Source organism: Chenopodium quinoa, unplaced genomic scaffold (assembly GCF_001683475.1).
Source record: "Chenopodium quinoa cultivar QQ74 unplaced genomic scaffold, ASM168347v1, whole genome shotgun sequence".
NCBI classification, from domain to species: Eukaryota; Viridiplantae; Streptophyta; class Magnoliopsida; order Caryophyllales; family Amaranthaceae; genus Chenopodium; species Chenopodium quinoa.
The window spans coordinates 5,635,356-5,660,471 of NW_018743212.1; the positions used below are offsets into that span (position 1 = coordinate 5,635,356).

Consider the following 25,116-nt stretch of genomic DNA (forward strand, 5'->3'; position numbering starts at 1 on the left):
AAAGAGATGGGAAGGGGGAGAGGTTGGCCGGAAAAGGGAGGTTAGGGGGAGGGAGTGCCCGGGATTTGGAGTAGTTGAAAAAAAAATACAATACCTGAAGAACAGGTAGCAGGTCACCTTGGCCTAATAGAATGGAATACCCCCAAAGTTTGGATTATTGTGGAATAATCAAAAGGTCGGATTAATAAAAAAAAAGACCACGCAAATGTTGGATTATTAGAATCAAATTTTCCATTTATTTATTCAATAACAAAATATTTATTTATTTAAAAAAATACCCCTACACAAGTTACAATTGAGAGTGCGAAAGAACCTTGGTTATACCATTGGGATTTTAGAATTTTAAAAACTTAGTTATATCACTGAAATTTTAAAAAAAATAAAAATACCAGTGGAAATTAATTTGTTAAAAATATACACTCAAGATCTATCAATATTGCATGATATCATGCTGCTGTAATTTGTAAGTTTTCGTTGAGATGATTTTTAATATAGACTTAATTGCATACTTAAAAAAACCAATCTTAATATTTCATTAGAACCCATAAAAATCAGTCTAGCTATAAACGTCATAAATCAACACAGAATTGTGAAACCTCTATTCAGCTGCCTGTTGCACTAAATCCTCCAACGCTACACCGAAATTGAATAACACAAACCCCCCACCTACTTATTGGCAAGTTAAAAGCTGATCATGGATCAGGCTCTGTACTGAGGCAGTCGCGCTGGAAACAATTTGGGTCAGGTAATTCCTACCCAATATCAGTAAAATCGATCCAAGTCGCATCAATGTACACATGACTAAACAACTAAAAGCCAAGCATATGAACCGATATATGTAAGCTATGGCAGATTAAAAGTGAGATCACGGAGGATAATTATCAATCAATTAGAGGAGAAAAAAACCTAAATGCCGAAAGAGCTGAAGAGGGAGAACATAGGCAGCCATATATGATTATGAAACTGGTTTCTTCACCAACAAGCCTGACAGGAAATTTCTAAATGTAAGTTCTTCAGTAAGAAAACAAGAAACGAAGCCAGAGAGAGTAAATTTGGATGACAATCGTATGGTTGAAAGAAATTGTGGGCCACAGCAACAAAACAAGAAACCAAAACCAATTAACTCAAGGTTTAAACAAATATGACCTGTTGTGGCCCTCAAAGAACAAACTAAAAATCAGACAAGATTATAATGTTTATAGTGTGAATTACACCTAGAGGTTCAAATTTGAATGATATCATCAATGAAGATATATTGACGGTTACCAATGGAGATATAAAAAATAAAAAATGGTTGATAGTATACTTGATCAACTAAGTTGTTCCAGGCGCTTTGCACTATTCACAAATGTAGCACTTTTATTAAAACCTTCTAGCAAAAGTATCCGAATGGCCTCCAATCCACCTTGCAATGTCAAGTCCAACTGCACACAACCAAAAAATCAGCCACCGATAAAAATATCCCATTATCCAGTAATGTTGATTGCCACACCACATGCAATAAGAATCGTAACCAAAGGATCAAAGTTCTAACTAGTTGTTGAAGATTTAGCTTCAGTATTGTAGCTATCATAGCACTAAAAATACCAATCATGCAGTTAAGTTTGGTTTCATTGAGAGCTCCTCATGGAGCTCTTTCTAGTTTTTAAAGCTCAAAAATTGAGATAGAACCAAATTTGACTTTATAACAAATCCCCAAGTAATAGAACAAAAAGGCAATTTTCTCAAATTGAAAGTATACTCACTAAGCCTAGATGCAATTTGGAGCATATACAACCATACTAAACACACTACAGACATTTGGGCAAACCACAATTTTCCAATAAGTTGTTATCCTGTGGGAAAGTCCAAAACTCCAAACTTAACAGGCCCACTAACCAACTCTACTACAAAGACAATAGAAGACAAGATGAACAAGAGAAAAGTTATTTTGTCCATAAACATTGAATAAAGTTTGTTACGGTTTCCATAAATACAAAAATCATAAGGTAGGAGCTAGTGGCCTCCAAAACTCCATCACCATGATTCTGCACCTATCCTCCAAACAACCCCTCTTTTTCTTCCTCTCAAAATTCAAATACTACCGACTCATATGTTCTAATCATCTAAACTTCATGGATAAATCTCAAACTTATACATGTTAGATTATATCATGTAATGTGATGCATTGCAATCCTCGATTACATGACAACCAAATTCTTATTGATTTACAATGATCTTAGGCTATGTTAGTTAGCCTCTTCTGATCTAAATCGAACTCCTGATAGTTGATTTTTTATAGTAATTATATGTTCTTATCTAATACTCCCTCCGTTTTTTAATAGTTGTTCCATATCAAAATGACACAAAGTTTAAGAAAATGATTAAATATGATGACTTTCCTAAAAACCCATGTGGTCCCTTCAAAAAATAAAAGAAAGAGCACATGTGATCCCACAAAAGTAAGGTTATTTTGGTACTTTTCACACACAAATCATACCGTAAAAAGAAATGGAACATTTATTTTAAAACATCTCAAAAAGGAAAGTGGAACGATTAAAAAAAACGGAGGGAGTACGCTTTTTTACTGATTTCTACAATAAGCACTACAAAGCTTATAAAAATTGAACTAAATATAGCCTTAGTGACTCTAAGGCCCCGTTCTTTTGAAACGGTATGAATTAAATCATCCAAACCGAAATGAATTGAACAAAGCTTAGTTGAATTGAACTGAAAACTAAAAAGAAGTCCAAAAGAACAAGGCCTTAGTGCCCTTATCCATAAAATAGCATAGAAATACAGGCCTAGTAGGACTTCTTTGACATTACCTTGACCGGTTAATACTAGGCTACTAGCTAAATTTACATAGAAGCCCATGTTCAATAGACTATTAACAGATAGATTTTATGATCTCGTAAATTTGAGAGAAAACCTTTAACAACTTTATTAAAATTACAATAGTATATTCTTTTCAATTATGATAAGTTTTCACCTAGTGAAGATAAGATGTATCTTAGACTAAGCACACTAGCTCAACAAAATTATCATTTGAGCTATATAAGGCGCCCAAAATAGATGAGGTAACAACTTGCGAACACTACACATGTACAACGGATAGCCTTTCTTGACACACTTTTGAAGCTGCAAAGCGGAAATAATCCTTAACCTTAACTCTTGCCTTCCTTTTTGTACGTCACCTTAGTACTTGTTAGACTATACAAAGTAACTTTTTGTGCTTAGCAATCAATCTGAGCCTTATACTTTCCTAACCGGTCCATTCCCAAAATGACATCCAAGTATCAGGTGTGACGGAAATTCTACCCTAGAAATAGAAAGAGGTACCCCTCTAAGCAATTTAGAACAATTCTTACTTCCCATGATGGTATAGAAACGTCCAAAGAGAGTGACTCGAGACTCTCTAGTTTAAGAATTTCTACTACGGTCTTAGAAACAAACGAATGGGATGCACCCGTATCAATCAAAAACTTTCACAGAAAGAGAGCATATAAGAAAAGTGTCAACTACCAGATCATTAGAAGCTTTAACACACGGCCCTTAGAAGTACCACCCGCATTGCTACTAGTCCCAATCTTAGGTGTAGATCCATTCGGTTGAGGAGACTTAGTTGGAATCGAGAGCATTACTAATCTTAAGTTAGCTCTCAATGCTTCTTTCAAGTCTGCGCACCCAAATTCAAGGTTGTTGAACAAGTCATTCTTTCATTGACTCCACCATAAATTAGCTTTGTCCCTCGAGTAATAGAAAGCATTACTAATCTTAAGGTTTTCGGGAAATTCATGGCATCAAAGAGTTTGTCAAACTCTCTTATCCAATTATTAAGGTTTATTGGGTCTTCCTTGCCAAGGTAAGTAGGTGTTTAGCTACGGCTAACCTCTTAAATAACCCCACAAAATTGGTAGCTCGGTACCATCCAATGTTCACTAAGGAAGCTTGGATAGTATTACTTTGTGTAGCCCACTTGCCTAAAACCCCTAAATATGCTCCTCTAATCCAAAAATACAATGATATACTCTACGATGACATTACCTATAATATGGAAAAGGAAAATTTGCCAATTGCAGCCATTTAAATTTCGTATTTTGCAAATTGCAGCCATTTGAAAAAAAAAAAAAAAAAAAAAAAACAAACAAAACAAAAAATTTTGCAAATTGCAGCCCATAAGTACTAATAAATTGTAAATTGCCACCCAATTCAATTTTTTCATCGATTTACGTACCGAAAAATGTCCTGTCAAGATTTTAGGGGCCATTTTAGTTCTTAAGGACCCAAATTGAGCTCAGAATTGACAAAAAATTTACGTAAGTGCCTCGTTTTCACGGCAAAAAATAGTTGCACACGAATCAATACATTTTTTGATACGCAACACAAGGAACTTACGTTATTTTTTTGCCAATTCCGAGCTGACCTTTAAGATCTACAATGACCCCTAAAACCTTGACGGAATATTTTTCGACACGTAAATCGATAAAAAAAAATTGAATTGGGTGGCAATTTACAATTTAATAGTAGTTTTGGGCTGCAATTTGAATTTTTTTTTTTAAATGGCTGCAATTTACAAAATTCAAACTTTAAATGGCTGCAATTGGCAAAATTTCCTATGGAAAAACATTACCCTGAAGGGATTTGGCCAGGCACCCTAAGAACTTCACAACTGACCTCCACTATCTTGAAGTTGGGGGCTATGTTACATTTACACGGGTACGGGTAACCGATATTGGTACGGATCCGAGTGTCCGATACGTCATTTTAAAAAATTTAGGACACGGGGACACCGTCTTAGCTTTGAACTCGGGTACGGATACGACAATAAAAGGAAAAAAAACGGATAACCCAAGTTCCCATAAAAAATGTTAACAAGTTTTGTTTTAAAATATTAGATAGTATGATGTACTGATGTAGTACTACTTACCTTTTTTTTTTTTTTTTTTTTGTGCTGTGATAGTACTACTTACCTAATATTGCCAAATTTAATGCAACTTGCAATGACCAAGACTCCACTTTTTACTCAAAAATATAAAATATTCTTATTCATAGTACTACTACTGTACTTCAAAAAGCATATGGTCAATTTTAAAAAAAAAAAAGAAATAGATGAGTGTGGGTCCAAAATAATTCTCCACCACAGTTTTTATTTCTCTCTCCTCTCTCTTTATTGTTGAACATGTTTGAATGTCTGCCATATTTGAAGCTCCAAGACTCCACCTTCAACCTCTTCTTCGCCATTTTTGAAGCTCCAAGACACCATTGCCATACCCGAGAGCCATGTGGCGTGTCCGGAACGGATTTCATACCCGGATCCGTGTCGAGTCGTATCGACCATAATTGCCATATCCGAGTAACAGATGTCGGGGGAAACCAAAGGGAAGTAGTAAGTATTGATGTTTTTGTGCCAATGGAAGAAGAGAGTGACCACTCCGAGTTAGAAGGTTCAGCTATGTCCACAGCAAAAAAACCATGTCACCTAAATACCACGTTTCCTCCCTAAGAATTTATTTGCCTTCACCATCTACCATGAGTGACGATGAAGAAGAGGAAGAGATGGACGAGTCCGATGGTTGTTAAGATTAATTTCTACTAAGTTAGTCTAATCAAATAGCTTGTAATGAGTTTGATGTAATAATTGTTAGCTTTTTGATGATAGTGATAAATTTTGATGTAAATAATAGGTTAAGTTTTGCTGCTAGAGATCTATGTAAAAGTTTAAACCTTTATGAATGAAATGCTACGTTTGAAATTTTCTTTCTATATTATGTTTGCAATCTTTGCATGGTTAAGTACTTAAGTAAACTTTGTGTTCCCATATTTAGTTCAAGTGCTTTTACACCCAAAGGGTAATAGGACTAGCGTCAAACCGCTCTTAAGAAGTTAACGAAAAGTTTGACCCAGGCTGTTAGTAACCAACCAAATGAGGTGGAAACTTTTTGTGGGGTATTTAAAGAGTTAGGCAAACTTTGATGCCATCAATTGCCCCGAAAACCTTAAGATTAGTAATGATGTCTATTACTTGAGGGGAAAAGCCGATTTGAGTCGACAAAAGGATGAATTGTTGAACAAGCCTAAATTTGGGTGGGCAGACTTGAAAGAAGCATTGAGAGCTAAGTTCTATCCGGCGTACTTAAGGAAACAAAAGTGTATAGAGTTCACCAACCGTAGAATGAGGACCATGACCATTAGTGAGTAGACCGAGTACTATAGCAAGTTCATTAAGTTGATGACGTTTGTTAAGTTGATGAAGTTCGCACCTGAAGTAGTACCCACCGAAGCTTCAAAGGCTCTAAGCAAGGACTAACTTTGAACCTTTAAGGGAAGTTAGGGGGCGCTACTTTTAAAACCTTAGATGAAGTGTATGGAAGAGCATCTCACCTATATTTTATTTTTGGTGTTTAAAGAGTCACAAGAGCGGGGTGAGAATCGATCACAGGATCTCCTAAAAACAGGAGGAAAGCTCTAACCAGTTGAGCTATCCCTCGATCTCAGCATCTCACCTATATGGAATTAGAGGAAGGGAAATTGAGAATTCGGGAAAGAAAAGGAAGAGTTTTGAGTCTTTTCACGAGGGTGAGAAGAAGCATAAGCCTAATGGAAATTTCAATGAAAGGAGGATGAACAATGGAAACTTTGGGAAAGGAAAGAATTTTCAACCATTCGAGGAAATGTGAATCAAAGAATTGGTGAGAATCACAAGAGAACCTATTTTTTAAAGAAATGTGAGAAGAACCAACCAAAGAAAGATTGTGACCTGTAGCCCTGTGGGTAATCTAGGTATTGTTAGAAGTTGGGGCATCGTGAGTACGAATGTAATGTCTTGAGAAGAGCCTAGTATGAATGTTAGAAAAGGTGAAAGAGCCTAGTATTCCAACCAAGCCACCCTAACCCAATGGACCTACACCTAAGATTGGGACTATTAGCAATGCGAGTGGTACTCCCAAGGGCCGTGTGTTCGTGATAAACAGTGTGAGGCTTAACTAGTGTTTGAAAAAACGCTATGAGGCGCAAGGCGAGGGTAAGCGCTAAGTTGGTCTGGCGAGGCATTTTTATTAGGCGCATGTTAGGCACACGGGGTGCACCAAAAGCGCACAAGGCGCACCTGAAGCAAATTTCAGCAAAAAGATTTCACAGTTTATATAGTGCGCCTCACTTCAAAGAGGCGCACTGAGAGGCGCGCTTAGGCGCTGCATAACCCTTCTTCTTCAGTGTGCCCCTTGAATGCTCTCTTTATGTGAAAGTTCTGTTTAATTCGAGTGCATCCCATTCATTTGTTTCTAAGACCGTAGTAGAAAGTCATAAACTAGAGAGTACCGAATCACTCTCATTGGACGTTTCTATTCCGCCAAGGAAAGGAATTGTTCTAAGTTATTTAGAGTAGAGGTAATCATTAATAGCTCGCCCGCTAGCCAGTCCAACCCGCCCGAAAAAGTTTGCATGATCCGCACTTTTTGGGCAGGTTTGCATGACTTTTATGTACAAGCCCGACCTGGCCCGCCCATTTGATCACCTCTTAGAAGGGCACCTCTTTCAAATTTTGGGGTAGAATTTGATGGGGTAGAATTAGATAGAGTTTGACTTAGAAAGAATTGGATGTCATTTTGGTAATGGACTGGTTAGGAAAATATAAGGCTCAGATCGATTGCACGGCCCAAAAAGTTACTTTGTATAGTCCAACAAGGAATAAGGTGACGTATAAAAGGGAAGGAAAGAGTTCATGGTTAAGGATTATTTCCGCTTTGCACCTTCAAAAGTGTGTCAAGAAGGGATATCCGTTGTACATGTGTAGTTCAAATAGATGTGGTAACAACTTGCAAAATAAAAAGAAAGCAGACTTTTCACCTCTTCACGTTCTTGTTTGTTGAATGGACGAAGAACAAAGCTTGCAGGGTCCATCTTTCCAGGAGGCCTCCCAATACCTAAATTTACACAGATTATTGACATGAACAAAAAAAGAAGAAAACAAAAATAGATGTTTCATTCTTAATTTGTACCTATTCTTAAACGAGGAAAGTCCCGATTTCCTTTGAAATGATCAATGATACTCCTCATCCTACAAGGCACAAGCACATTAAATCAACAATCACACACAACCTTCCTCACATCATTGTTCATAAACTAATAATCTTTATGAGTCAATCTTCATGTTTCACCAACATAAAGCTAAAATTTTAGCATGCCGACGAGACTAATAAGCTTGACTAAATACAGTTTCAAAAGGACAGAAACTACTTGAGAGTTTTATCCGAGTCCCATAAGTTACCAATTCATGTTAGTATATATTCTATAATCCAAAAATAAAGAAGTTTTTGGCAAAAGTATTCACAAATAATACTACATTCTTTTCAATTAGGTAAGTCCAAGTGACCAACTATGTACAGTGGTGAGCTAAGTTTAATGTGGTTCTTAGCCCCTAAGAGTTTGGGTGAGTAACTTAAAGGGAAAAAATTGACTTAGCATGTAAAACATGTCTAAATTTCGAATATCATAGCATCACAAGCACCCAACAACATACTTCCTCCGTTTTGAATTACTCATTACACTTCTAAAATGGCAGACTCCTAGGCAATTTTTGGAGAAAAAAGAGATAGAGAGAAATAAAAAAGAGGGCCCACGTGAGAGGAGAGAGATGCCCAAAATTTTTTGCCCAAAGAAGAAGTGTAGCAAGTAATTTGAAACATCCTCAAACAGAAAGTGTAGCGAGCAATTCGAAACGGAGGAAGTATAACAAAGGAAGCGCTAGAAGGTAATTACCCATTGTGTCCTCCATGACCACCCTTGGGCAATAGCCTCAATCTTGCAAAAGGCAAATCCAAATCATCGTATATCTGCAAGATAGTCAATCATCTATTTAAATATGAGGCTCAAGATTTTGAAATGCAACACAATAGATTGAGTATGTGAGTAGTATATTACCACTAATACTTGGTTCAATGGGATCTTATAATATGAAACCATAGGACCAACCTTCATAAAATATTTCAGAGTTTAGTTACCACCAAATGTAACATATAACAGAGTTGATAAGTTAGCTTTTAACATAATGATAGATATTTCAAGATAAGCTACTTACAGACTCACCACTGACATTCATAAAAGTTTGTGGCTTGGAAAGGATAACTGGAACTTTTCCAATGTAACCTGATAAACACAACTAAATTAGTTCAATTAAAAAGCAACACGAAAAGCCAAAGTTAAGAAGTCCAAGAAAATTTTAACATCAACAATTATTCCTTGTTTATGAGGGTCATTTCAAATATATCTGTAATCTATTCCAATATGTGCCTTTAAAAATTTATGAATCATAATGTTGGTAAGTTGCAAATGTAAATGGGGACTAATATTTTGGGAGGGGGATGTAGGAGACTAGGAGGATTAAACTATACGAAAAGTTAAAAAGTAATTAATAATAATTTCTAAAAATACAAAGTATATTTGCAATTCAAATATAAATTACTATCGTAAATAATTTCCTTAAATGCCCCTCTCTCCCTCGCCACTCTTCGACAACCTTGGCTGCTAAACCCTCTTCTTATGACGTTTCTTCCCACAATCCTCACAATTTACATTTTGAAGTCCATTTAGTTACTAAGAACCTCACTTATTTACTCCACCTATCATCATTCATTGAATGAGAACAAAGCTAGTTATATACTATACTCTAACAGAACAAACAAAACCTATGTCTAGTGTGGATGATTAGTGAGCTGACTATGCAACCAAGCTCCAACTTTCACTTGCTTCAATTAAAAATTTTGCAACCAAGCTTTCACTTTGATCAGCTTCAATTGAGCAGCTCAATTCCTTGACACGGTGAGCAGGAGAGAATTTGTTTGTTGACAGAATAGTGCTGCCAAGAATCAAAATCGGTTTCTCTGCCAATTGACTTGAATGGATACGCAAACTAGATGAAAGTTTACATATCAGTTTTTCAACCATAAATAGCATAACTAGTATGGGGGCAGAAAGAGTATGTTTTCTAGATCATTTAGTAGTGTTTATTATTAGGGAATAGGGATGTTTACATTCATACATTTTGCTTTAACATCAAGTAAATTTGTAACCCTTTCGCACAACATTGACAAATTCTCAGAATCCTGAGAAAAGGCAAGCTGTTTATAGACAGTTGATAGTTTGATACCAACTAAAGCTCATGCCCATTGCCATCCAAATTCAATGCTCTTCCGCTATGGCGCTATAATATCTTCTATGTTACTTGAGAATGTTTAAACTAAAACAGAGGGCAAGAGTACCTTTCCCAAACATAGCTTTAAAAGATACACTATTCATTGAAATTCCCTCTGCTTCTGCAATGGTGTCTACCATCTCGAATCCAACCTGTAGAATAGTGGAAAGGAACACATTCACTGCCTCTGTACATAAATTAAATCCAACTCAGCAAGACCAAAATCTTAGCACATTCTACGATTAATAATGATTGAATATTAGGATAATTCATATGAAGCACAGTATCTTGCTAGTCATGCATATTTGTTGTAGGAAAAATCAAACTCCATTAAACATGTATGATCATTCTAAATGGTAATGTTAAATTGCAGAGAAACATGCTTCTTCGCCACACTCAAGGTAAAACCAAAATGCTGGATGCTATGAAAGGTTTCTCCTAACTACATTTCAATGCATGAAATGTTCCCTAACTCCAACATCCATATTATTTTTAATTAAATTGGTAACACAATATTCAATTTCTGAAGGTTTTCCCTTGACCACAATTGACTCAAACTACAAAACATCGAAATTTCCAATTTTGCTTCAAGAGTATTAATTCTGATCAACAATAAAAGGGGAAAAAATAGTAACACCCAAAATTTTACGCTCCAAACTCACTAAAACTGAAAATTTCTAATGAGTCCTTAACACAATAGTGCATCACATATTACAATAACCACCAAAAATAAAATCTTGCTCTTCAAAACACCCAGAATACAGCAAACACAAAAAGGCACAAAATTCAGCAAAAAATACAGAAATTACACTATAATTAGAAGAGAATAATACATTATGACGAGTGCCGTTGTACTTTCTGCCAGGATTTCCAAGGCCAACAACAAGCCACGGTTTAGGCTTAGGCTTAGGAGCACCAACAGAAAACGACGTCGCAACTTGATCAGAATTAGAATCAGCATATGACGATGATAAACAAGCAAAATTGGTCATTCTCCAATTCGAAGTGGGAGATTTTAGGGTTTTGCGAAATGTTGAAGAGGACAAAAAACAACTGCAACTGCTACGAAAATAGCAGTAATTAAAAGCTGATGATGAAATTTGCATTGGAATTGTAGCAATGTTCATACTCTTTTTGGGAAATTAGGGTTTTATTGAAGATGAATTTCAATCTATTGAAAGAAGATTTGAATAATCGAAGTTGTTTAAAGAATAAAGGTTCCTTCAAAAAAAAAAAAAAAAAAAAGGAAAAAAATAATATCGCCGTTGCCGGGGATCGAACCCGGGTCACCCGCGTGACAGGCGGGAATACTTACCACTATACTACAACGACTTCATTGAGCAACATTTGACTTGTTTAATAGATTCAATAACATTTAGGTGCTTGTGTAGTATACTTGCAAGTTACAACAGTTGCAAGTCCTAAGTAAGTTTAAGTTCGGCCCGGGCTAGCAAACATAATACTATGCGAGTTATTAAGTTAGCCCCGTTCTTTTGAGTTTTTGGACAGAGTAGAGCAGATTTCAGTATTATTATTATTATTATTATCACATTATTATTATTATTATTATTATTATTATTATCACATTATTATTATTATTATTATCGCATTATTATTATTATTATTATTTTAATATTATTATTGTTATCATTATTATTATTATTATAATTATTATTACTATTATTATTATAATTATTATTATTATTATCGCATTATTAAATTATTATTATTAGTATTATTATTAGTATTGATATTCATAATATTTTTTATTTAAATATAATATATTTAAATAATATGTAAAATAATTAGATGAAAGCCTGTGCAATGCACGGATTTTTCATACATATATCTCAAGAAAAGATATTTCTTATACACTCAAAGTTTTTTTTTAATATATATATATATATATATATAATTATTTGACTTATTTTACAATTTAATAATTTCAGACAAAAAAAATAAAAACAAATAATAATTTAATTAAAATGATATTATCAATTACAAAAGTATAATTTTTTAATGTAATTTATACCGCGACTTCATTTATTGTTGTTTTGTATTTTATTCGTTGTTCTTAGTTATATGACAATAATATGATATCTTTCAAAAAAAATTATAAATATAATATTTCATTGATTACATATTAGGATAAAATCTTTAATGTGAAAAGATAATAATTTTTTATTTTTAAAATAATTTAAATCCTAAATCATTATTCGTTGCTTTTTACACTTGAAATTAAACTCTCAAATCTATATATCATTATGTATATTTCTTGTGATCTCTTGATCTCTAACAAATTATCTGTCTTATAAAATTTTTAGACATAAAATTTTTACAGAAGGTAATGTTTTTTATTGGGTTAAAAGTTTTAAATTTTTTTTATGAAAAAAAATCTTATAAATCGGGTATTTAGATAAAACCATTAATTTCATAAGATAATTTTTATTTTTTTTAATAATTTAAATCCTAATATCCTACGGTTTTTTATACATAAAATCTCATAAACATAATTTTTGTAATTAGATTATACTCATAATATTTTTTACATTAAAAATAAAGTTATTAGATGTAATATTTCGATGTAAAAAAAATTTGTATTAAAAAAAAAATTCGATAGGATCACCAACTTAGTTCACACCGATATCTCTTCCATCTAATAAAAGTGGATAAATAGAATATGTTAGCAAAAATAAAATTTATATAAAATTAATCTTTATAGTCTTATAAAATAAATTAAAATATTTACCAAAAAGTGAATAATTGTTGTGAAATTAATCTAAAAATTGTAATTATACAAAATTAAATTTATGCATTGGAATTTTTTCATCTAAATGTCACAAATTTTAATTTAATTATAATTAAGGAATAATTTTTATTTCTTATCATAAACACTATCAAAATTTATTAGTACGTATATAAATCCTATATCTAAAGATGATTATTTTAAAAGATAATTTTTAGTTTTTTAAATAAATTTAATCCTAATAAATCAATATTCGTTGTTTTTACTTACGTGGAAAAATTCTTAAATCTCATTCGTCAATTTTGTTTAGGTGGCAAACAAATTTTTTAATTCCAAAATAAAATAGAAATCTAATTTTTAATTGGTCGAAAATATACCTTTGCTTATGTGGCGCTCCGAATGCTCTTGAAAAATGTCTACTTTATTTATATATATATTAGATTTCATCAATTATTTGCATTATTTACACTTTTTCACTATTCACGCACCTCTTTTGAATTTCTTTTGTGATTTATTCGTTAGAATATTATATTTTTAAATAGTTATATGTGATAATTTATTTCGTGATTAATCAATTTATTACATGGTTATGACACACACAAAATGTGCATAATTACACTTCTACATTGAAATCCTTCTTTGATTCATCTCATTCTATGAAAGAGTATTAAATTGACTTACTTGTTTCAATCTATAATTATGAGTGAGAAATCAATAATAATCATGTTTCATAAATGTATCATCTCATAATTAAATTATCATTTATTATCATGCTTGTAAACATGTCATTAAATAGAATTTATCAAACAATCCAAGAATCATAATCTTTTATAATGATGACACTTTAATTTTCAAAGTATATAAAATACCTATTAAGATACTATGCGAATATTAAAAAATCCATACATGTATAGATACCAAATAAAATTATCAACCACTTAAAAATCATCTCACTCGATTCTCCTATATCGTAAAAATAATTATTGTCAAAATAAAATTGCATAATTAAAATATTTTAAGCCTAAAACAAGAAAAACTTTCTCATGTAAGAAATAAAAACTTGTAAGAAAACTTCTGAAACAACTACTATCATCAGTAACACATACACATCTAAATCCCTTCCAATTCAAAGTGGAATCGTTTGACTCTTGATTTTGGAAGCATCCAATATAATAGATCGAAAAGCGAAGACAAGTCGAATTCAGGGTAAATTGGAGGATGAAATGGAGTCGTTTGACTCTTGAAATTGTCGCTTTTAATCTCTTTAGTTTTTAAAAAAATGTATTCCTTTAATGGAAGTGGTGTTACTTATGTTTGTTGGGAGATGTAACAAAATTTCAATTTCAGATTTACATAAACGCGTAGTAGGTGTTGTTAAACTCATTTGTATGTGATATCGGTAAAAGTCATTTCAACATCATGACCATGAGAATATATACTCCCTCTGTCTCACAATATAGTTTTTGTTTTCCTATTTTAGAGACCCAAAATGTTATTCCTGTTTCTATTTTTGAATAGTATATAAAAACCATTATACCCTTAATTTTTACTTTATTCATTGAACTTCCTAATTTACCCTTAACTTATCTACTTGCATTGTACTTTTTTCACTTTCTCTCTCTAACTTTTGTCTATGATTGAACTTTTTACCTTTTTCCCCTTATATTATCTACTTGCCTTGTACTTTTGTCTAGATCTTTTTCACTTCTCCTCCAATTTCTTAAATACCGTGAAAAAAACAAAATAGGAACTATATTATGGGACGGAGGGAGTATACGATATGGTTTTGTCAGATCACAAAGAAATGTGATTGACATGTATGAAGCATATATCTCAAGAGGATTTTATACATTTGAATTATTGGGGTCCCTTAATATAAGACATACTGATTTTGGGTTGTTTTCGTCATTTCACCAACATTCATAGACTTTTAATTGTATGTTAGAAAATATCTTGCACAACACGAAACATCATCACTAACTTCCCTCGTTCTATCAATAGTCTCATCGCATGTTTAAATGTATGTTGGTAAGCCTTATATGCGTTGTCCTTACTCGTTGTAATAGTTAAATAGTAAATGTCGTTAATGACCTTAATTGATATTGCGTAAGGGCTTCTTATGCCAATAGTAACTTATGTTACTTATTGTCCATTTGTTTGTTGTAAACTCAGTTTAATTAATGTAATTTCAGCTGTCTTTTTTAAAAAAAAAAAACTCTTATAAACTTTCAAAGAATTAATACAAGCTTTGACATATGGAAATATCAAAAAATATTTTAAACATATTTACATAAAACCTTTATAAAGTCCATCTGTCTCATAATTAGACGATCATATAACAACCCGCCTCATTTATTTATCAGACGGGTCTAACCCATATTATAACTATGGCGGGTCATGGCTTTTAAAGGCCTCCATTCCTATGTCCTAAGTCTCTGAGTTATTTCATTGCAGCGCACTCAACGTTCTCCATCGAAGCGCACTCCGTTGAATCTAATTCTTGTATCCCCCATTGAAGCAGCTTCTAAGGTAAGTTGTTTGTTGTTGTTATCATCACATCAATTTCACAATCTAGGGTTTATATTTGATATAATCTAATTTAATTATCAGTGGTTTAAGTTTAGGGTTCGCAAATTCTTAGATTATGAAACATCATATCCAAAAGAAAAGAAAATTATGAGCGTAATTTGATTATTGAATCAAGTATCCCTAAAATTATGTATTTTTCGAGATAATTCAATATGAAATCAAATCTCTTTTCCCTGGGCCTAGGGCGGCCGCCCCTCCTGCCCTGCCTCAGGGACGGGCCTGCTCATATCTCCTTAAACTACCCTCCAAAACCCAACTTTTCTCTCATCTCTTCTTGAAGAAGACCAAACCATAAACAAACTTGTCCAATACTTCAACCCTGGGATTGGGCGTGGGTTTCAAACTAATTGTGTTGCAAAAAATATTGCTCATTAATAATGAAGTGAATAATGAGGAGACATCTTTATAAAATCAAAATGTTGTATCTTTATTTATGTTGATTTCATGATATAATCTTTGAAAAGTATGTTTGGCTTGTATGTTTTGGTTGCTGCTCTTGGGTCTAATGGTATTTCATTATCACGTGACATCTATAGTAGTATGTATTTAGCGAGGAGGAATTGACTCATTTTTGTGAGACATTCACCGTCAAAATAGGAAGAACTTAAAGAGATGGAGGGAGTACGGTGTTGAAGTTTGTGACTTCGGGTGACTAAACATTTGGTAGTTTGTGCTTGGATATGAAGCTGTTTTGATTGGAGTTAAAAAATGTTATGCGTAAGATTGTGAGGTCAGTTCTAAATAATGAACCACATTGAAAGTAAATTTGTACTCATAGCTGGTAGGGATGACATTGATGATAACAGAGAGAAATTGCTAGTCGATTGATAATCGATGAATAATTGTGATGTTTGACATAGGACTACAAACTTCGTCTTTATATATTGCTTTTCATTTTGGTATGGCAACTTATGTTCCTATGGATTTCAGAATGGAAGAAGGAAAATCCAATCTTGATGATGAAATCAGGGGGATCCTGGCAGAATTTATGGTGGGAGTTATCAAGTTTGAAGAGTTAGTGGAAGTTGGCCAGACGTTTCTTGCTAGATTTCAGCAGGCACTTGAGTTTCTTCGACGCCCTTCAATATTTGAATCATCAGAGCTGGTCAAGAGCATTGTTAAAGCAAATGAAACTAAGAGGGTTGGTGCATATGTAGAAGCTGGTTGCATTAAGGCTTATGATAGCACAGTGAGTGTTAGTCAGCTGAACACAAGTTTGGGTAACCTTCGGGATTATTCACTTAAAGTCAAAGGCATAGTTGATGAACTTCAAAGTCTTATGGATAAGGCAGACAATGCTTTGATCATGAACCCAGATGACCAATTAGATATGGATTCCCTGGGTTCAGAACAAGAAGTAATTGCTTCTCAAAAGCTTGATGCTGCTGGTTGTGCCTCTATGGCAGTAATATACAGCATGGTGAAACAAGATTATACAATGCAGGAAAAGATTGTTTCTTCATTGAATCTAAAATCATCCACCAGTGAATTGGATAGCTACTGCAAAATGTGGATGCTAAGGCCGTTTATAATTGATGATATTATACATCAAACTTTAAGACAGGTTAGATGATTTTACTAGCTTTGGATGTTCTTTTTTTTTTTTTTTTTTTTATTTACCTATGATGTTTGCTGATCGAACACCTCATTAATTATATGTCATGCTTACGGAATTGTTCATTCACTGTTAGTTATAGTTTCTCTAGAGTCTATGGATTATATTGCTCTATGTTCTCAACGTCTTAAAGTTTTTCCTTCCTTGGAAGAGAAGTTCAAGTCCATTGATATATGACTAGAAGTTGTTCCTTCTCTGTTTACGTCTGGTATGCGTCTGTTGCAGTGTAGCAGTGTCATACAAACAGATAAATAGGATTAATTTAATCACCACTCCCCCTTCAGAAATATATAGTAGTGCATTATTTTAACATGCATCTAAAATTTTGTAACTTTTCTTAGAATATTGTGATTAAATTTCTCAATATTGTAGTACTAATAATAGGCTGAAGAGAGAATTTAAATTACACAACTACTGTAAAGGTTTATGTTTTTCTCCTGTTGAAATTATGTCGTAACCATAATTGTGTTGGTTTAGAGAATGTGATCGTAAATAATGTATGTAGGGGGTAAAATTTTAGGTCTTATAATGCATAGTGGGTATGTATCTACAATCTAGTCTCTGAACAACTCAATTACAATAAGCAGCCTAACAACTTATACTCCATCCCCAAGTAATGCCTTTTGCACTTTATTTTTTTTTTTTTGTTACTAATAAAAGTAATGAGTGGGTACTATTTGTTTGTTACATGTTATTTGTAGTAACTTCGACTTGTTAGATGGATTTTTTAAGTACTTTGTAGTTGTAGTATGAATGTTTGTGTCCTATTTTTGGATTGAAATCAATTTGGTTGTTATACAATTTTTTTTATGGCTATTTCACTGAATGCCACCGAGCAATTGCAAAGTTCACCAAATGCCATGAAGGTTTTCAAAATTCACCAAATGCCACCGAGTGTTAAAAAAATTCACCGAGTGCCATTAATGACTAACGGTCATTAGTTGACCCCACCACTTGCCACGTTTCACCTTCTGATTGGTGCGTTTTAAAAAATAATAATTAAACCAAAATTTAAAAAATTAAAAAAAACCAAAAATATTTACAAAAATTAAAATAATAATAATAATAATAAAAAAAACCACCAAATCCCCACCCACCACCCCTTCTACCACCCTCACCAGCCAAACCCCAGCCATGCCGCCGGGACCTGCAACGGCAGGCGCGTCTGCGGCCGCCGGCCCCCTCCCCTTCCCCTCCTCTTTCCCCGTCGCGACCCACCCACCCTTTAAACCCGAAACCCCACCTTCCTCCTTTGAGCCTCTGCAATCACCATTCCGATGGCCTCAGCCACCATTCTTCCAATGGTGGTTTCCTGATCACCAATCTGAACTACCTAGGGAAGGTCACCAAAGGTCGTTACCTGCGTTCCTTTAAGAGAACGAAAAAGTGCGAGGTGAGTCCAGGCCTAGGGTTCTCAGGGGTCAACACCGGCGCCAAGCTATACTTCGATTTCCACCGGTTTGCGACCCGTGACAGGGTGAGACCAAGTCGTGTGTTCTGAAGGAATTCTGACCCACCCACGTCGGAATCCTACAAGAACAGTGGTTGGCCGTACATCAAACATCGATCGTTAAAGAGTGGGGTTTTGGGTTTAAAGGGTGGGTGGGTTGCGACGGGGAAAGAGGAGGGAATGGGAGGGGGGTTGGCGGCCGCCGGCGTGCCTGCCTGTGAGGGAGCAGATCGACGGTGACAAGGGATCGGGGTTCGGTGGCAGGAAGGGTGGTGGCTGGGCTTTTGGCCGCCGGTTTTGGTTTTTTTTTAAAATTTTAAATTTTTTTTATTTATTTTTTAATTATTTTATTTTTTAAAAAACAGACCAATCAGAAGGTGACACGTGGCAAGTGGTGGGGTCAACTAACGGCCGTCAGTCATTAATGGCACTCGGTGAATTTTTTTAAAACTCGGTGGCATTTGGTGAATTTTGAAAACCTTCATGTCATTTGGTAAATTTTGCAATTACTCAGTGGCATTTGGTGAAATAGCTGTGTTTTTTAATATAATTTTTGGATTGAATACAATTATGAACTAGAAACCCCCCCCCCCTTTTTTTCTTTTGTAGTTTCTTATGTGATCAATAAATGATGGTGACTCACCAACTCGAAAATCCTAAATCTGCCACTGCCAGTAACCACCTTCTCCCTCCCCAGCTTCACTAGTAACCACCTTCTCCCTCCCCAACTTCACCAGTAACCACCTTCTCCTCCCTAGCCCCACCAAAAACCACCACCTTTCCTTGAAAACCACCTGCAGCCCGACCCTTTTCCCTCGAAAGTTGAAACTACTCACAGCCCTACCCTTTCCCTTGAAACAACCTTTCACTCCTCCCTTCTCTCGAAACAACCATAGCCCCATCCTCTCCTTCCCTTGAAACCACCTTAACTCCACCCCCCTTTGTCGAAATCACCATAGTCGCACCCCCTTCCTCTAAAACCACTACTTTCAAGGCGGTTTTGGACCTAAGTTAAGTTTCAAGGTGATTTCGAACCATAGTTTGGGGGGGGGGGAGGGGTTGGCTTTCAGGTGGCTGGGTTAGGTTTTGGGTGAGGCTAAGGGAGGAGGAGTCGATTTTTGGTAGGTGAGGAGAGCATGGTTTTGGATGAGGGGTTAAGGAGGGATGGCGTCAGCGGTGGGGTGGTTTTAATTTATTTCATATTTTAAAAATTGTTTTTAACTGTTTGGATCAACCAAGGCTTAACACATGACAAATAACTTATTATAATAGGATTGTTGACTTTTGTTGACCGTCATGACCTATCTGAAGGAAACGCCCTAAAATTGAAATACTTAACAATAAATAAATGACCTAAAATTAGAATTATTAAAACCAGTTTTTTATATGCAGTATATCTTAATGGTCAAAAATAAAATTGACAAATGTAACAACTTTAATTATGTCGATTATTCGAAACGAAGAAAGTAACCGAGAAGCTGTAACCCACACTGCCCACGGCCACTCTCAAAGAACACTGTAATAGGAACTAGGAAACCCCCTTCAAATAAAAACCACGACCCGTCCATAAAACAATTTTCAGAAATCAAATGTCTTTTGTCTGTCCGAAACTACATCACTTCAACGGTCACTTTTTCTACTCACTGCTCATTCCCAGCACAAAAATAATTACTCAACTCAACAAGAAAGAATTACAAATAAACCAGATACCTCAATTCATACTCTAATTAACAAAGATGGCGAATTTTATCATCACTTTCTCTCTCTTACTCTCTCTCCTCCTAGCAGTAACCTTTCGGCCCACTAAGGCCCAACTAGAAGAAAAAGCAGTAATACAGCAGCAGCAGCTATGGTGTGTGGCAAAGAACAACGCCGAGGATTCCGCACTTCAGCAGGCCTTGGATTGGGCTTGTGGGCCAGGTGGTGCTAGCTGTGGCCCAATCCAAAATGGTGGGCCTTGTTATGATCCAAATGATCTTATTGATATGGCTTCTTATGCTTTCAATGATTATTGTCTAAAGCATGGTATGAGTGAAGAGACTTGTAACTTCAGTAACACTGCTGCTCTTACTGCTCTCGATCCAAGTAATTTCTCTTTCTTTTTTTTTTGTTTGTTATTTTTCTTAATTGTTAATGCTACATTCTAATTTTTTTGAATTGTTGAATTTTTTTTTTTTTTTTTTTTTTTTGGGAATTTGCAGGTCATGGAAAGTGCAAATATGCTTCAAGGTAATTAATAATCTTTAAAAGTTGTTAAAATTGTCTAATTTTATTGGGTTTTGATTTTTGAAGTATTATTAAGAATTGTTATTTATTTCTTGTCAATTGGTAGTCAGTATAAATATGCCCTTTTGATTTGGATAAATTATAGGGCATTAATTAGTAATTAATTGCTTAGTATTAGAAATAAAACTATAAAAGGGTGTTACCAATTTTTATTTGTGCCATTATAAAGGAAATTGTTTTTTTTTTTTTTTTTTTTTTTTTGATGAGCATTATAAGGGAAAATGCTATGTTGTACAGGTTGTTCTAGCTCTATTTCTAATGTTGAAATATATTCATCTATGGAACTAATATTCTAAATTGCAATCCTTAGTTTCGGGAGAGAAATAGAATTAGTCTTGGTATTGATTGAATGTTTGTACTTAATACTCTTAAGTCTTAACTTGACCATAGATTTTTTGTCTGAAGAGCCACTTTTAGCTAGCTCTTAACTCTGTAGATTTTTTATGAGTTGGTCTATTTTGCGTATTTGTTTGTTTGCAATCACATACAATGTGTCAATGTGGTCGGATATGATGATTCGATGAGAATGGAATGGGAGGGATGGATGGATAATGATAGATACATTCCTTCCACCATTATTGTTGTGTTAGTATACAATTTTTTGAAAAACTTGCCTATTGCTTTAGGATTTGACAATAATTTATATATCTTCAGAACAAATTATAACGGATCAACTTATAGCTTATTTAGATGTGGTAAAAGATGTAGTGTCCTTTTGGAGGAGCTCAATCTTCTCTTGCTTTCAAGAAATTTAGCTAACCAAACATCTCCAAATGAAAAGTTTTCCATCTTTACAAATGGATAAATGCTGAGCAGTATATATTGCATGTTACTAAGGTGTTTTTGTCTTATAGTGGAAGTGCATGATACACCTTTCCATTATTAGTAATCAGTGAAGTTGACACTTTGCCTTTGATATCCTTACGCTCCCCCTGGAATGAAATCTGCATAGTGCTTAGTTTTGATGCGATGATTGTTTTTACCCTGTGAATGGATATGTCAATGGAGATCTTAAGGGTTGTTGCAATTAAGGATAAATAGACTAAAAAATCATTAAGGGTTGTCTTTTGGAAGAAAGTAGGGGTTACATTGATTGAGTACAAGATGAGAGAGAATCGGTTAAGATGATTTAGCAATGTTAGAAGGAGACCAAGTGAGGCTCCGGTAAGGAGGCTTGAAGTGTTGTAATCCCTTTTTGTGTGGCTTCTTACAATGTATATGGATGGGAGGTTTTTAATAGACAAGGGAGGGAGAGTCATAGATTAGGGGATGAGAAGGCAAGAGACATGATGTGAGGGATCCAAATTTCTTGCAACTTGTTTTAGGATATATTTTATGTTGTAAATTCTAAAATGGGGTGATTAACTTAATGACATGGAGAATAGTTCCCTATCTGGTAGAGGTTATTCTGAAACATCTTTGGACTCATGGTTTTCCCACATGGATGAAGAGCTTATATTGATAAAGTAAGGTCTGTTTGTCATCAAGCCAGGAATGAGAAATATGTTAACCGCAAAAACCAGCATTAATTTGCATATACTGAAGTTGGTGACATTTAAATGAAGTTTTTATAGTGGAAGAAGAAATGCCTTTGGTAATAAGTGAAGTTTTTAGTTATTCCTCAATTTCCTTGACATCCCAATTGTGACATGTCATAGTTTTGACCTGATGGCAGTTTTCTTCCTATCAATAGTACTCTGGTGTGGCATACAGCTTTAATATTTTGATTTCTTTTATTTTCAATTTTATTGTATTTTTTTTTTATTTTTGCTTAAAGAGAAACGCTAGGAGTGTTAATCTTTATCTGTTGAGAATTTTTGATGCTGAGGTGCTACATAGTTTCATGGATTACAAGTCCGCCAGGGGTGCATGTTCTGAAGTGTTATAAAATGTTCTCTGAATATGGAATGTGAGTGATTTTGTAGAGCAACCTAGTAAGATGAAGGCTCATCTACCTTCAGCACTTAGGAGTATATTATTGTAAGGCTCCTACTGAGTATTTAGTAACAGACAAGTGATCATCGTATAACTGAACTGACTGTTATGACAGCAAATGTTTGTTACATTAGCTAAAAGTAGACTGCCAGTTAAAGAGACTATTTATAGAACTTGAGGAGGAGGACAGATATTTTCTATAGTAGCCTGTGAATTCAGGATTTTTCTTATTTCTCAAAATTCTCTAATTCTCAAACATGTATATGAATTAATCAGTTGTCACATTGCCCAAATCTAATTAGGATATGGTATAGTTATACAAACCAATAAAATCAATAGGTTTGATATAATTACTGTTTTAGGACTTGACATCCTAATATTGTGTATGTATGCATTTTTTTTTTTTCACTGAAGGTGGGAGTACTTAATTAGCATAGTTAGGTTTTATGTAGTTATACTTTAGCTTTATGGATTACATGCAATTTTTTTTATTATTTTTTTTCATCCTGTAATGCCATCACTAGTATGGAGAATTTTATTTTTCTCAACATCCTAGAGTAGTACATGTGACTGTTATTTGTAAAGGATGAGAGTATTTAGCAAATACGAATTATTAGTAGTTACTTTGTATTATTTTACTTTATAGGTTCAATGCCACCTGGTTTTTTGTTCTTGGAATATGATAATGAGTATGGAGTAATGATTGTGCAAAAAATTTAGATGCTATCATGTTTATTAGTCTTTAGTTATTTTCTGAAGCTTTGTTACATGACCATTTGGTTTTTAATTATAATTTTTGCTGTTGATACAGTATTTTCACTGCTGCAAATTCTACCACCCCTTCAACTGCAGGAGTCATCCCAGGTAGTGAAGACTTGAACGAGACCCCTCAGTTTGCTGCAACAGAGGTTAGGACGTTAGCCCTCCTTAATTTGCTTCTCGCAATCTTTATATTCTCACTATAACAGATGAGAATTGGTGAGAATTGGATGTATTGAGTGAAGCAAGTCAGTGAAATAGAGCTAGGCTTAGATCTTGCTAATATCATTCCTGGAAAAGTTTTGTTCCCGGCTTTGATTCTTGTATCTTTCATGAACAATTAATATATTTCGTTGGAACCTATCTGGTTTGTAAAACCAATTAATATATTTTTGTTGTTGTGTAGTGTACAGTATCTCTTCTTCTCTGCCCTTCTATTGGATTCAAATCAGTGATGTTTAGTGTGTTTTTTGCTTTTGATTAGCTATGATTCAATTCTACTGTTGTGATCCCCCGGATTCCCACTTCCATAGTTTACAGGCATAGTTGCTGCGCTTGTACAGTTTCTGTCCTTCGATTGGGGTTTAAATGATTTTATTTTTCTTGCATATTGTTCATGATAGCTATGGTTCAAGATTCGATTACCAAATCGAAAGTGGTCTTTTAATTTTCTTACGAAGTACGAATTATATTGTTAACAAAGGTGAGCGTGAGCCTGTCCCAGTTAAAGAGGACAAGGAGTAGCAAACTGATAACAGTTTAAATTTTCCACAGCTCATACTAGAAAGTTTATTAAAAGTTCTCTGGGTCAAAACTATTGAATCTTCATTTACTATTTATTTACCAATCTCAATCTTGATGTATTATTTCTACTTGGCCCAAATTACAAAATAAACTCTTACATTTATTCAGTTTTGATCAAGATCTACCTTAGCTCAAACTTGAGTAATGTACAAAAGTGTCATAAATGGATAGTTTGTCATTTCATATTATTGATCCCGAATGAAGATGTCAATTAGTGTCTAGGATTTAACACAAAGAGGAGAATTCAAGAGTTTGAGTAACATAGTTCGAGCTAAATACGTTTTCTTTCAAGCGTGATGCAACCCAAAAGACTACTAATTATATAAACTGATACTTGTAGCAAGAGCTCTCTAAGTGTTCTAAACTAAAGCAAGCAAACTATTAAAATTTAATCAACAAACAATTGATATAATTGGCTGATTAAAAGACATTCTAAGTGTGAAAGAAAAGATATCAGCTGTTTTACGTTATTGACAAAATGCCAATTATATTTGGTAACCTTGGACAGCTGGATAAAAAAACAATTAGCAGTTGATTCTTTATTGCTCCAGGAAAAAAATAAATAAAGGAAAAACAAAATAAATAGGGAATTAAGTTAATAGGATTGTTGAGGTTGTGATTTGAAGATTTAATAATTAATTAATCGAATTTATACTAACCCCTAGAAAAACATAAACTTTGATTAAATTAGTTTACCAAATAAGTGTACAAAATTCTACTTATCTTTTGGTCAAGACAAAATTGAAAATGTATGCTTATGT

General features: G+C 34.1%; 3 protein-coding genes and 1 non-coding gene across 4 annotated transcripts; 2 read left to right on the forward strand and 2 right to left on the reverse strand.

Moving 5' to 3' along the window:
• Nucleotides 1-436: 436 nt before the first annotated feature.
• On the reverse strand, nucleotides 437-11,644 carry LOC110734529 (peptidyl-tRNA hydrolase, mitochondrial-like). The gene is made up of 8 exons (XM_021914695.1): nucleotides 11,005-11,644; nucleotides 10,239-10,323; nucleotides 9,059-9,126; nucleotides 8,902-8,952; nucleotides 8,740-8,813; nucleotides 7,980-8,038; nucleotides 7,828-7,904; nucleotides 437-1,424 (listed from the first exon to the last, which is right to left on the reverse strand). The coding sequence occupies exons 1-8, from the start codon at nucleotides 11,296-11,298 to the stop codon at nucleotides 1,311-1,313; spliced, it is 822 nt and encodes a 273-aa protein (XP_021770387.1). The 5' UTR covers nucleotides 11,299-11,644; the 3' UTR covers nucleotides 437-1,310.
• TRNAD-GUC lies at nucleotides 11,432-11,503 on the reverse strand. Its single transcript has one exon. It is a non-coding gene; the product is annotated as a tRNA-Asp (tRNA).
• Nucleotides 11,645-16,437: 4,793 nt separating the features above from the next.
• Nucleotides 16,438-17,079, forward strand: LOC110734171. Its single transcript, XM_021914216.1, has one exon. It carries the CDS (start codon nucleotides 16,438-16,440, stop codon nucleotides 17,077-17,079), a length of 642 nt encoding a protein of 213 aa, XP_021769908.1.
• A 2,080-nt stretch (nucleotides 17,080-19,159) lies between these two features.
• Nucleotides 19,160-23,976, forward strand: LOC110734530 (PLASMODESMATA CALLOSE-BINDING PROTEIN 5-like). The gene is made up of 3 exons (XM_021914696.1): nucleotides 19,160-20,656; nucleotides 20,773-20,800; nucleotides 23,604-23,976. Exons 1-3 carry the CDS (start codon nucleotides 20,308-20,310, stop codon nucleotides 23,755-23,757), a joined length of 531 nt encoding a protein of 176 aa, XP_021770388.1. The 5' UTR covers nucleotides 19,160-20,307; the 3' UTR covers nucleotides 23,758-23,976.
• The last annotated feature ends 1,140 nt before the right edge of the window (nucleotides 23,977-25,116 follow it).